Below are 14,722 nucleotides of genomic sequence, written 5' to 3'. Positions count from 1 at the left end.
ATATCTGTAACACCTCATATGTGTTGTTACTATTAATAACAGCCTCCCTGATGGTGCAGTGGTAGCATTGTCATCTTGTAATCAAGGGGTCCTGGGTTCGATACCCGGTGGAGGCACATAGTGGTTCGGATCCCATTTTAAACTGTAGGTCCAGTCCCAATTAGCCTTCCTGTGCATAAAGTGGTCATAAAACACTAATAAAATCAAACTTAATAACAAGTGGTATTTAAAAAATTGCCCTTTGTATTATGGGATAGATTTTATAAAGAGCGCTTTAACTACTCAACCAATGCCTTTTCCTGATATACTTTCACATGTAATAATGAGAACACTTTAACAACATGTGACAATTAGGGGTCCAGTGGGAACCGGTAAACGACGGTAAAAGCGAAATTCCGGAAATTGTTTCCATAAGCAGGCAACACTGCTGCTCCCATACATAATTATTTTCCCAAGAAGTATGTCTGCTTTCAAATGAAACTTTGCATGGTTGTAGGAATGTAACACTGCTACATACTACATTTTTTCATTCATTTTTGTCTATTGTGGTGCCCAGAGGGGTATGTCAAATGCCATTTTTTCTTAAATTTCAATTTACTTCTTCTTCCTTTAACACTAATTACTGGAGGCACAATGCATAAATTTACCTCCATTAAAAGCCCTGTCATTCTGAAGAAAAACAAAACCAATTTTATGTATTTACAACAATTAGTTCTCAAGCTACGATTTTTTTTCTGTACATCATAGCAAGCTTGAAAAGCATACGCTTGAAAATTTCCCTTCGGAAGAGGCTTTACACATGTGTGAGGCTCCATACGCCAAAGGTTAGTTAATTCCATCACTATTATCAGAGTGTAAGGAGTGATCTTCTGGAAAGGCACTCAAATATCAACCTTTCTTTATCACAGTACAACCTGGAAACTGCATGCAACTAAACGAGGCTCGGGTGCCTGTGTACTAAAGGTATTTTCTATTGTTACGACGGGCACCCTACATGCTGCCTAGGGAAGTGGGGAGTGGGGAATATGCAGCAGATCAACCAGACGACAGTGCAGAGAGTTACGACGTCGAGTAGAGGAAGTTCTGCCCACAACTCGTTCTACAGGCTGCTGCATTTCTTAATGCCCTAGATTGGTCGCTATAGTATTGGAAGTGCTAGAGTTGGAGGGGGGGGGGGATGCAGGGAGGTGCTATCCTTCAGTTTAGAAAATGTTCTTAAAGCATCCCCCCAATCTAGGATAATTTACACAGCATCCTCCTACTCACTGCATTGTCTATGTTGATCAATACAAGCATCCCCAAACTTGACCAAACAACATCAAACTAGGAATTTCTGCTTTGAGCATTGGGTATCATGACATCAGTGGTATTGGATCAGAAAGTGTTGGTTGAATTGTATTTAATGATTTTTATATTCCAATGTAATTCTGGAATATTTGGAAGGGAAATGGATGTATAAAATTGGGGTGCAATACTCACCCACGAATATTAATAAACATTTTGAACAAATTTGAATTGTTACAATTTTCAAGCATCTGTATCGGTATCAGAGAGAATTGGTAAGAGTATCGACATCGGTTCAAAGTGGTATTGGACCAGCCCTAATCAGTATCATAGTGATTTTATGTGTGTTATATGCATTTAATTTGTTTTGGTAAATAGTTCTAGTCCATAATATTTGCAAGTCTTGCATTAGAAGACGAACATAAATTTATTGCTTTTGAAAATAAAATTATAGGAAAGATATTTGGAAAAGGTTACATAGTACTGAATTGCATAATCTATATTCACCCCTGATATTATTAGAATAATTCAATAACCAAGACTTCAGTAAGTGTACCAGGTAGCATGCATGGGAGAGAATAGAAACTGGATCCTTATTGGAGAACCTAGTGGTAAGATATCTGAAGAAAATTGGCATAGATGGTCAAGAGTGAATGGATCTTTCCCAGAATATTGACAGATGGAAGACTCGTATTGCTGTAGCAATGAACCTTCAGGTTTAGGAATGCCAGAGAAATAGTTTATTAAACCTCTTTGCACAACAGCACCTTTTCTGTGAGTGCCGTGGATTATTATTTTTCAACAATCTCTGCTACCTACATTAAAAGATATGTTTTGGACAGTACTTATGTCAACTGTCCACCATTACTCCACTTTTGTAAGTTATTGTATAAATTTAGTTAATGGTGACTTCTTTTGCAGTGTTTAACAAGCAACACAGACCAGGCGAGGGAAGTGGTCAGATCTGCAGCCATTCTTCTTCAGCGAGAGAGGCTAATTACGGTTCATCAGCAAACCACAAGCTTTAGCATAACAGGTGAGTCTGATTGTACAATATGTTTTTTTTTTCCCCCAAGGGTATCTAGGTATTTCATAAGTAGCGAATGTACACATAACTGTTGATTGGAATTTGTTTATTAAGTTATTTATTTAAGTTAAGTTGTTTATTATTAGAGCTGTTTCAAACACAGTTTGTTAACATTATAAATCCTTACTTTTAAAACTAAAAACTTGAACAGCATTTATGTGATTAATGTCTATTCGCAAGGGGACACAAAAATGATAAAATGTTAACATTTTCAAACATTAGTAACTCTTAGTATACTAACCTGTATGTAAATAAAGTAGCAACTAATGGGCGTTTAGTCAATATAGTCTATTTTTATTGTAGAATGTGTGTTTTACATATTCTTACAGGCTTAATAGAAACATGAAACAATTTCCTCTCCTTGCACATTGTCACCCACTTGCCATTCCTAAACGGCTTGTATCTGAGGAAAACTGAGGAGAGTATCAAGAATAATAGTACATTGTTTTGGAATTATGTAAATAATAAAGAAGGTAGAAATATGATTTCAAACCAAGGTATGATGTATGGTAACACAATATTACAAACAAATCAAGAAATAAGTAAATAGCTTTGCTTTTTACTTTAAATATGTTTATACTGATTATCAAAGTGCATATGAAATAACTGAGGAAGTTGAACTACAAGTATCTATTCCTCTCTCAAATAATAGATTTACTGAAAAGGAATATTGGGATGCGATAAAAAAATTAAAACCAAAAAAGACCAGGGGGCTCAGACAGAATTCCTCCCTATGTAATTAAAGCATGCATTGAGCTATTCAAAACACCTTTATGTTTGATATATAATTTAATAATAAAAATGCAGAATTTTCCTAAGATATGGAAATGAACAAGAGTCTGTCCTATTTTGAAAACAAATTAAAATACAAAAATAGAAAATTAGAGGCCAATTGCCATAATATGTGCACCAGCAAAAGTTTTGGTGATACATCAATGATACATACAATTTATATCTACTTTACAAAAGCCTTTGACAAAATTAACCACGACATTCTTTTGCGTAAATTATCAAGTTTTGGTTTAACAACTAATTTCTTAAATCTAATGAAATCATATCTGCAAGGGAGGAAACAATATATATATCCTACAAACAATCTGCACCTGCTGAGTATGTAGTGAATTCAGGTGTTCCCCAAGGATCAAATCTTGGACCCCTGCTATTCAGCTTGTTTGTGAATGATTTACCGTCTCATGTTAAGCACTCTAAATGTCTTATGTACGCAGATGATATAAAACTATACAACAAATTGATAACAGAGAGGATTTGTTAAAACTTGAAACTGACCTAGATGCATTGTATGAATGAAGTTGTGTGAACGACCTTAGTTTTAATATAAACAAATGTTGATTCATACAGTTCACTAATAAGAGTTATATGGGTGACCTTCCACGTAGTACACCCAATTGTCAACCTCACTTCCACATAGTACACCCTGGACTGCATTTTGCAAACTAACGAGGCTCTGGCATCTGAACCTATGGCCAGTATAATCTTTGTACGACTGCGAGTGTGTGTGTGTATTGTCCTATGTCTTGTCCTTATGTATGCTGAGTAGCCTTTTACAGCCTCACCTTTTAACCAAAGTCAGAATGTTTTAATTTTTTGGTTAACGACATTACAGTTATTTTTGTTACGGCGAGGGGCTGGACCCCGTATAATGTGACAGGTGCAAAATAGCCTTTATGTGCTGGTGCACTCAAAATTTTAAATTCAAATTCAAATTCAAATGAGAGTTATACTTCTCAATATACTTATTATATTAATGGTCAAGTACTTCCACAGGTAGATATAGTTAAAAACCTTGGTGTCCATTTAGATTCTGTCCTGGCAACATGTCTCACATGTGATATAAAATGCTAGGTTTTGTTATAAGAAGTACAAAGAACTTTAGAGAAATGACTGTATTAAAACCATATATAAAAGTATAGTGAGAAGTAAACTTGAATATGTGTCTTTATAAATCTTATGAAATTAGTCTGGAAAGAATTCATAAAGGCTTTCTAAGATATTTATATTTTTAAAAATATAATAGACCACTAAAAATTACAATGCCCTACAAAGACCCACTTCAGGAATTCAATTTTGAAACTCTTAGTAATAGGCGAAAATTGTTAGATCAATTGTTCCTGTACAAAACAGTAAACGGCATGTTAGATAATTGATTATTTCTTGGACAACTTCAGTTTAATATAAGTAAGAATAATTTACGTTTTTAGAAATATTTTCGTCCCCAAAAATCCAAAAATTTAAGAGAATGTGTGATGTGTATAATGAAATTATGATTAATAACCATTCCATAGATTTTTCAATGCCATTCTTAACTTATAAAAAAATATTAGAATCAATTCTGAAACTACGAATATGTGATATCTAATAGATAATAACTGTATTTATACTCACTAGAGGTGTGGAGATCTTCAAACGGTAATTGGGTGACGTAGGGTCAGAACGTCGATCCCCCAGTCTTTATAGGAGATTTCCGAGACCGTGTTACACTACTCACTCATAGCTCCCCGATTTTCCTCACGATGGTGGGTTGCCACCGGTCCTATACACAGGCCGAGAACCCAGGCATCCACCAATCGGGGAGTCCAAAGCACAGCACCTTAGACCGCACGGCCACAGAGGAAGACCAATAAAATTGTACTTAATGTTAATAATTTGGTCCATTATTCCATTATTTGGTATTAAACTTTACGCGAGCTGATTGTGTCAAATCCTATGACATCACAATGACAAAACAAGTTGTAATAGCTCATACTTGTTTTTATAGCACATTTATTTAAAATTCCACAATCTTGAGTTGGTTCCTACTGATTAGTGCATATTAGAAGTTGCACTGAAAGCGGTAATTCCAATTTTCAATAGATTGGTAAATCCTTGTAACTGTAGCTATGGTGTAGAGTATGCACTAAATTGGAAAACAGCGCATTTGATTAAAATCCCTGCCACGAAAACTGTCCAGTCAAGATCACGCCACCCACCTACAGTGTTGCCAATAAGCAACAATTTCAACTTTCAATAATTCCGGAAAAATGTTAGAAAATAGTACTTAACGTAAATAACATTACGATGTATTTTTTACACTGAAATATTTTCTTGGTCATTCAGAAAAAATGGAAACATGTTTCCGTGAAATTCACGAGAAAATTATTATTTTTTTTACTTCAAACTGTACAAAATAATGAAAGCAGTGACACAGAAGGTTGGAAAAAATAGTGAAACATTCTTCAGGTTCATAGATGCCTACAGTATATATTTTATACACAAAATATATAAGCATGTGAAGTAAAAAAGTAAAATGTTCCAAGATTCGCAATAATTTTTGGGTTATGTATGTATTGCAAAATATCGTCGCTGGCTAACTCGTGTTCTATTTGATCACGTAAAATCTTTCAGCGAGAAAGTTTGTAATAAAAAATTGAAATTAATTTTAAGAACATATACAGCATCTTTAGAGTGACATGTCCAGCTATATTTTATGTTTTATTTGAAATAATTTTGCTGTGCATCGATCTTGGGCTCATCTGAATGCTGCCTGTGACATGTGCCCGGCTACGTTTACTTACTGGGGGAACAAAATATTTCCCGTAAGTCCATGTATTTGTACTTGGTCTACAGTAAGAATCATCACTATCTCTCTCTATAACAGTGGTGGCATGAAGATTAATCATCTAGGGGTGCTGAGGGGAATGCAGAATCAAATTACGGGGCATACTATATTATGTATACACTTCAAGAAAGTGGTTATAAAATGTAAACCGAAAATGACAAACAGGCCGGCTGAATAAACAAAAGGGGAAACAATTCTTAACAACAATGCTGGCGAAAGAGATACAGCAGCCGCTGATCTTTGTAGAGACTGCAGCTACTACATCAAACCACATGTTAAAATTTTCCAGTTTAGTGTTTTTGTATTCCCATCTGTAACTCTTTGTTGGTGACTCGGTGACAACATTCACACCTCGAGCCTCTGTCAAAGTTAAAGTACTGCTGATATGTTATACAGACTTTTCAGATATCCCACAAGCTTCGGCCGTCAGTTTTTGTACTTGTACAAAGTTGATGTTCTTCCTTGCTTCTTCATTATATGCGAGATTTCTGAAAAACTGGTAAAGGTTTCCAATGATTACCTTACTTTGTTTTTCAATGTCCGTTCCCCAGACACGTACACTACCATCACTTCCACCTGTTATTGTACTGCATGTAGGAGCTGCTCCTCAGTGTCATTCATAATGACTGCAAAACTAAATAATCCATACATAATACACCAGCGAAGAGACAATGAACTGCATACGTGCAAAGTGTCGACTGAGCAGCTTAGAAGAAGTGCCAGGGGTGTGGAGGAGGCAAGGGAAACTCGATCCTTGACTGGACAGTTTTCGTGGTGCGGACTCTAGTATTGTATATGCATGTATCCAGGGTGCAGCAATGAATTGGACAATTTTAAAATACTCCATACTTGAGTTGAAATAATGCACGATATGTAACAAAACACACATAATTAAGACAAAATGCACAACATTTTTTTTAATTAAGGAAGAAATTCCAAAGGAAAATACAAATATTATCCGTACATTTTGATTTCTTTGAAAATAATATTACTACAATGACCTCCATTTCGCTCCACACACACCATCAGTCTTTGGGTAGGAACTTCAGCCAGTTCTTCTGGATCTGATCTTTAAGTTCATTGAGGGTGCATGGGGGTGATGGTCGAAATACTTTTGCTTTAAGAAATCTCCAAAGAAAGTAATCACACATGGGCAGATCCGGTGATCTTGCTGGCCAAGAAATATTCCCTTTTGTAATAAGCTTTTACAGCCCCATTCTATGACTCGAATGGAAAAACAGGGGCTGCAGCATGGCAGACGCTACGTCTTACCTTTGGCGCAACAACTAGCTAGAACCAGTGTTGCAAAATTGCCTGATTCATTGCCGCACCCTGTATTTCCAGAATGTGATTTCTGTAAAAATTCGGTGATTTTTATCTGATTGTGACAGACTTGCCACAGAAATTTCGCTTAATCTTCTAAGTCGTGAAAACCACTCCACAGAAATCAAAACTCCATGTGAAGTTGGTTCTTCATTGCTGCCATAGTTTTCATGTAACCCCTGCTGATTGTGGGAATAGTGAGTGCAGATAGTGGCCTTAAAGGAATTTCCAAGAAATCTGCTTGAATTTAAATAAATAACACAAGAATGAAGAAAATGGTTGAAGGTTATGAAAAATATTATTACATACAGTGGAACCCCAATTTTATGTTCCCGGATTTTAAATTTTCCCACATTATACATTTAATTCTGATGGTTCCAACATAGCAAAATGCTATAAAATTTTCCTCGATTTTACACTTTCTTGTGTTTTAAGTTCTTTCAGCTCGGTCCCCTGAAAAACGTAAAATGGAGGTTTCACTGTACATTCTTACATATATGCTCTTACCAAAATATTAGATATGTAATATGATCTATAATATTTCCAATGTACAAATATTACATGAAAGTTTCTAGTATCCAGGCATCTTTTACCTTGGTGGCTGAATACATTCAATGGTCCAGTTTCGATCTTGCCACCAAATGTCCTGTGAGAGTCCATAAATTATTCACAAACTTTGTAAGATATATAAGGAATTGTTCGTAAACCCTGTTTCCATGTTAATAAAACATTACAATGCTGACCAAGGCAAAATTTATTGTATAAAAAATATACACTAAAAACGCAACGTTTTCACAATAAATTTATTGTGAATCTTCCTCTGAAGAAGACCCTGTTAGTGGGTGGAAACAATACATTTTTAGTGTATATATTTTATACAATAAATTTTGCTTTGGTCAGCATTGTAATGTTTTATTAACATGGAAACAGGGTTTAACAGTGTCTTCATTTTAGGTAAAATTGGCCTAGAAAACCTAGAATTGAACTTAACCTGGGTTTTAGAGTAGTCATGAATAGCAGGATACTTTGACATTTACCATTTGTGGGTTGTTCTGCCTATATTTGCCTCATATTTTATGTCTTGTCTTTTGCTTGCATACAAAAATACCAAAATTAATAAATCCCAGTGGGTATAGTGCATTTTGTTGTATGTATGTAAATGGTATTATTATGTATCCACTCCTTGCACGCATGGCTTGTTATTAGCAATTGTTTTCTTCTTCCAGACCTTGGTCAGATTGCATGTTACTTTTTCATTCGGTATGGAACAATGGGCATATTGCAAGAATATCTCAAATCAGACATGTCATTTGCTGATGTGTTTACTGTTCTTTCAAACTGTAAAGAATTCATTCATGTTAAGGTAAGTAATGTAACTTTTGAGTTTTTCAGGTTACCACCTCCTTCACAATCGTTTGTGTTACCACTCTCTTCATAATCATCATCCTTCGCAGTTTCCTGCTTCTGGCTGGGTCGGCATAGAAGTCAAGCCTTTCCATTTTCTTCTTGTCTTCCACCACTCCTCTCTTTCCACGGTGTTCCAATCTTGTCCTCTTCTCCTAACACTATCCGCTATCTGCTCTTTCCACCGACATCTTGGTCTCCCGTGTGGCCTTACTCCCACTCCTTGTGCATTGTAAGCTCTTACTAGTAGTCTTTCTGCACCCATCCTCTTCATGTGTTCAAACCATCTCATCCATGCCTGATGTATTCTGTCTTGAAGTTTCACTACCTCCACTGTCTGTCAGATTTCTTCATTCCTTATTGTAATCTTCCCCAATATACTCCTTAAAAATTTCATCTCCACTGTCTGCATCTTTCTTTTGTCTCTCTCTATCATTGTCCAAGTCTCTGCTCCATACATAATTATTGGTACATATGCATTTCATAGGGACATCCCTGTTCCATATTAATCTGAACTCTTCGATAAAGTCCACCACCCATTTGTCCTCTTCTGTTTACCTTCTCATCTATTCTTCCACTTCTCTCAATTATGCTTCCTAGATATTTGAAGCTCTCCACTACCCTCAAATCTTCCGTGTCCACATTTATTCTTGGTACATTTCTTGCTCCGTTTCTTGTTGTTATTAGCACTTAACTCTTTTCTGCACTGAATTCCATTCCTGCTCTTCTGATTTCCTCATTCCAGCTATCAAGCTGTCTCTGTACTTCTTCTTCCCTGTTCCCCCATATTACTAAGTCATCAGCGAACAACAGGGCCTTCATCTCTTCCTCTCAACCTTCTTCCCCACCTCTTCATTAATTACATCCATTGTAATTATGAAGAGCAGTGGGGAAAGAGCACTTCCCTGTTTTAGTCCATTACAATGCACAAGGAGTGGGAATAAAGCCACCAAAGGGGAGACCAAGATGTCTGTGGAAAGAGATAAATGGTGGAAGACCAGAAAAAATGGAGAGGCTTGACTTCTTTGCCGACCCAGCCAGAGGCAAGAAACGGCGAAGGATGAAGATGACTTATACTGATCCACTCCATTCTTCCCACTGGTATCTTCACACAGCTCTGGTTGGCCTTGACAAAACTAAAAGTAATTTAGGTGCCAGCCCCCCCCCCCTTTTTTTTTAAATATGCGCTAAGAAAGCCAAAGCTACATATTTTGAAATATGACCTAAAATTATTAATTAATGGATTGGATTAAAATTAATTAATCCTTGCACAGGAGTGGCCTTCCTATAGAAGGCTCAACAGGTAACAGCATAATATATTCTACTATATGGCCGACTCTACCATATTGCTAGAGATTTTAATATTTGGCCAGCAAGAGTGCAAAAATTCATTATATTATGTTTGTTATTCTGATTTAATTATATACATGATGCAGAAAACACATACTGTACTAATTATTTTAAAACAAAAGGTAATACAAATTTCCATAAGTGAACTTGAAATATTAAAAAAAAAAAAAAAAAAATATTGAGAACCGAATTTGAAAATTCAGGCACCAGCTTAAAATTTTCAGGTGCCATGGCAACCGGGCACTCTGTACTTTTTTTCCCCTGCTTGCATCTGCCATTGAATACATAATGTATTATGTTTATCCCATATGTGAAGAAGGATTGAGGCCAGTCTGAAAATTTTTAAGACAAAATAATGTCTGTGTTGTGCATTTATCATGTTTTTAACACTACAGGAGCATCATACATTTTAATAATATTGTTATAAATATGCTGAGCTGATACCACTTTGACCCCATACTGATACCAGTGCCAATACTTTTATGAATTCGCACCAATATTTATACTGATATTTGAAAATTGAAAATATATAAAGTACTTCATAATATTTATAAATTTTAAAATACAGTTGAGACTGCTTTATACATAACTCAGTTATACGTAAATCTGTTTTATACATAAATTACTGTAGGTCCCGGCAAAATATTAATTAAAAACTTGTTAATTAAACCTTATTTGTACATAATTCGGGGTTCTACATACTTATTTTCATAAAATGCAGTGATTTGTATGTAATCTTGCTACAAAAATATACATTTCTTGTGGTTACAAAAACACAAGGTGATTTTCAAATTTGAAACAAGATTGAAGGGCATGGCGGTGGTTGGCATGCGGCATGAAATCAGAGGAAAAAGATGTGCTGCATATGTTGAGACCATGAGATGCATTTTCATTTTTACTTAAACCAGATAAGAAACTACACACGTTAAAAAGATGCTGATAGCTGACGTTTGCAGTGTTGCATAATAAAAACAGAACATCAGTTCCTGCAGTGAATGTTTTCAGTTGCTACTGGTCGGCCATGGAAAACAGAAAAATGAAATGTTACACGCTTGACCAGAAAGTAAAATTTGTACGGAAGTGGACGATAATCCACATAAAACTTAAGAATCTAACTTTTAGATTCATTAATTTACCACTTTATGACAGAAATAGCCTGTATTACGTACATTTTGTCCCTCAAAATTGATACAATTACACTATTTTAATAATGAGATGGCATGCTATCTAAATCTGATTTGTAAGTAATTCTCAGTTATACGTATTATTTTCTCTTCAGCTTGACCTACATATAACTCAGGTTGAACTGTATAATTTTTTTACTTGAATAGTACCAAATTAATCTACCAGAGTTTGCTTTAAAAATTCATAATTTCACATGAGGTAATCACAAAATTCTTTTGTCCTTGCAATGCTGTGGAATAAAATTATAAAAATTGTACATTTTCATTAATTTACAGCATAGTAAGACTCTATGAAAGCATCATGTGCCATTTTTTGCAGACTCCTTGAAATTCTCGATTTGGGGAAAAGTATTGACCGGTATCAGCTTGGCGCTAATTACAAATATGTAAAAATAGCATACTTATATATACAGCGTGTCCACAAAAACACTCCTCGATTTTATTTGGTTATAAAATGAAAACTTTGAGGAATATTGTGTTCATTTTTTGGGTAAACGTGTAAAAATTCATAAAGTTTCATGTGATTGAATTTCATTACAGACACTCAACGTGTGCCCCACCTGTCACACGGCAAACATCTAGGCGATAATCGAGCTCATTCCAGACTCTGGAAAGCATATCGGGCGTGATTGTGTTTACAGCTTCTGTGATTCTGTCCTGCAGAATTTCAATGGATGCAGTTAGGGGAGGTACAAACACTATGTCTTTGATATACCCCCACAAGAAAAAATCGCAAACACTAAGGTCCGGTGACCTAGGAGGCCAGGGAAGAAACACCTGATCATGGCATCCAGCACGACCTATCCATCTGTTTGGCAGGACCTCATTGAGAAAGTTACGGACGTTACGATGCCAGTGCGGTGGTGCCCCATCTTGTTGGAAAAGGTAGTCACCTACCTCAGTAAGTTGAGGCATCAACCAGTTTTGTAACACATCCAAGTAACTGTCGCCGGACACAGTTTCGCCTTCAAAGAAAAAAGGACCATAAACTCTCTGTTCAGATATGGCACAAAACACATTACACTTAGGAGAATCACCTTGTATCTCCAGCGTGGTATGGGGATTCTCCAATCCCCATATCCGCACATTGTGTCTGTTTACCTTACCATGCAGGTGGAAGGTTGCTTCATCACTGAAAATGATCTTCGACAGAAGATTGTAATCATTTTCCATTAACTGCTGGAGATCTGAACAGAACTGCTGTCACTTTGGACGGTCTTCAGGTTTTAACTTCTGCACCAGGTGCAGTTTATATGGCTGAAAGTGCAAGCGTTTTCGTAACACCTTGCTAATCGTACTTTTTGGGATTTGTAGTTCAATACTCACTCTGCGCACTGACTTTTTTGGGCTCCGAACAAAGGTTTCCCTCACACTCTCAACAATTTGCTGTGGGACTGTCGGTCGGCCAGAGTGCCCTTTCCGCTTGTCACAGATGCACCCATCTTCGACGAAATCCTTGTACCACTTCAAAATGGACTTATTCGAAGGTGGTTCCACACCAAATTTACGCCTGAACGAACGTTGAACAGACACGACACTCTTTGTTGTGTGAAATTGTAACACACACCAAGTTCGTTGCTGTTTTGAAAGCGCCATCTTGAATTTACTGCCCTCTAGCGGAAAAATGTGTCAATTTCACAACCTGTAGGGAATAAACAAAAATATTCTGAGTTACTACACCTTCTGACACCATACTTACAAACATATTGCAAAAAGTTTTCATTTTATAACCAAATAAAATCAAGGAGTGTTTTTGTGGACACACTGTAGTTTCCCATCTTTGTTTTGAGGATACATTGAGATCTGTTGCTTAACAGTTTTGCTAATCATATATTTCTGAAACTTGGTTGCAACAGAGTGCAGAATTCTGACATTTTCTTACTGTATCTAGGTACTATTGCATATTTACTTTTTCAGCCATGATCACGTACTTTAAGAAAGGAGGTATATGAATAATTCAGTATGTTGTTATCAGCCAGTATTCACTACCTATAAATAAATCTATTTCCTACTGTTATTTTCGATCAGTCAACTGCTTGTCATATTGATACAATTAAGAATAATTCATCAGCTAATTGTTTCTTACAGATCCATCAGTTCCAGTGTGATGAGCTTGAGGAATTGTCCAACAGATGTCACTATGCTATGGACGAGAGGAATAAGTACTGGAAAATTGCAGTTCTTATCCAGAGTCACATTTCTCGCATTTGCCTGAAGTCACCTTCTCTTCTGCAGGATCAGATATACATCATAGAGGTTAGTATCCACATCAGAATTTTGAGAGTTCTGCATGTGTATATTGTTTTAATACCTGCAGTAAAAATGTATTTTGCTTAGAAATGATATTGATGTATCTGTCTCAGCTGATATCAGTGGTGTGGATATCTGGAAGTATTGGTTTGAATTAAATAACTGATACTAAAGCTCTCACCACCAAAACAGTCCAGTCAAGGTCACGCCACTCACCTAAAGTGTTGCCAATAAGCAACAATTTCAACTTTCAATAAAAATTCTGAAAAAAAAAATAGAAAATAGTACTTAACGTAAAGAACATTACGAGGTATTTTACACTGAAATACTTTCTTGGCCATTCAGAAAAAAATAAAAATATGTTTCCATGAAATTCAGAAGGAAATTATTTTCTTTACTTCAAACTGTAAAAAATAATGGAAGCAGTGACACAAGAGGGTTGGAAAAAATAGTGAAACATTCTTAAGGTTCATAGATGCCTACAGTATATATTTTATACACAAAATATATAAGCATGTGAAGTAAAAAAATAAAATGTTCCAAGATTCGCAAAAATTTTCGGGTTATGTAATGTAAAACATCGTCGCTGGCTAAATCATGTTCTATTTGATTACGTAAACTCTTTCAGTGAGAAAGTTTGTAATAAAACATTGAAATTAATTTTAAAAACACATACAGCATCTTTAGAGTGATATGTCAGCTATATTTTACATTTTATTTGAACAAATTTTGCTGCGCATCGATCTTACGCTGCCCGGCTACATTTATTTACTTACTGGGGAAACAAAATATTTCCCGTAGTCCATGTACAATCAGTTTTTTTGGGCATTTTCTCCCCCCATGTTCATTGGTGAACAAAAAGTGGTGCATCATGTGACACTGGGCGGAGGTCTGATGCCGTACTCAAGAGAATGTCCGGGCCTCCAAATTACCGAGGGCTTCAGGGGCCCAACACATTTGGATCTTTGGAGGACCAATGGGTGGTCATCGGTGGGGGACACCAGCACAGGAACCATCGAAGAAGTCGGGTTTCTATCTGCCAGATTGAAAAAGTCGACGAAAATGCTCCATTTGCAGCTTCCAGGGTGCCATTTTGAAAAATTCAAGATGGCGGCCACAATTTCTTTAGGTAAGTTTGGATTCAGAAAATGCTTGGGCTGGCCATTTAAATGCCTCCCCAAGAGCTGGGCGTGAATATGTTAACATGATTTTTAATGTGCTCCT

General features: G+C 36.2%; 1 protein-coding gene across 1 annotated transcript in view; it reads left to right on the top strand.

Moving 5' to 3' along the window:
* The window catches only part of LOC145988904 (activating signal cointegrator 1 complex subunit 3-like), a 209,003-nt gene that overhangs the window by 137,454 nt on the left and 56,827 nt on the right, over window positions 1-14,722 (top strand). Inside the window, exons 16-18 of the mRNA XM_083124197.1 lie at window positions 2,206-2,320; window positions 8,537-8,673; window positions 13,337-13,504. Coding sequence (XP_082980323.1) covers window positions 2,206-2,320; window positions 8,537-8,673; window positions 13,337-13,504 — 420 coding nt within the window. The remainder of the gene's footprint in view (window positions 1-2,205; window positions 2,321-8,536; window positions 8,674-13,336; window positions 13,505-14,722) is intronic.

This window comes from Lepisma saccharinum, chromosome 6, assembly GCF_977018435.1.
Source record: "Lepisma saccharinum chromosome 6, izLepSacc3.1, whole genome shotgun sequence".
In the NCBI taxonomy this organism is placed as follows: Eukaryota; Metazoa; Arthropoda; class Insecta; order Zygentoma; family Lepismatidae; genus Lepisma; species Lepisma saccharinum.
Note: the sequence above shows the minus strand (reverse complement) of the source record. Positions and strands in the feature narration are given on the sequence as shown.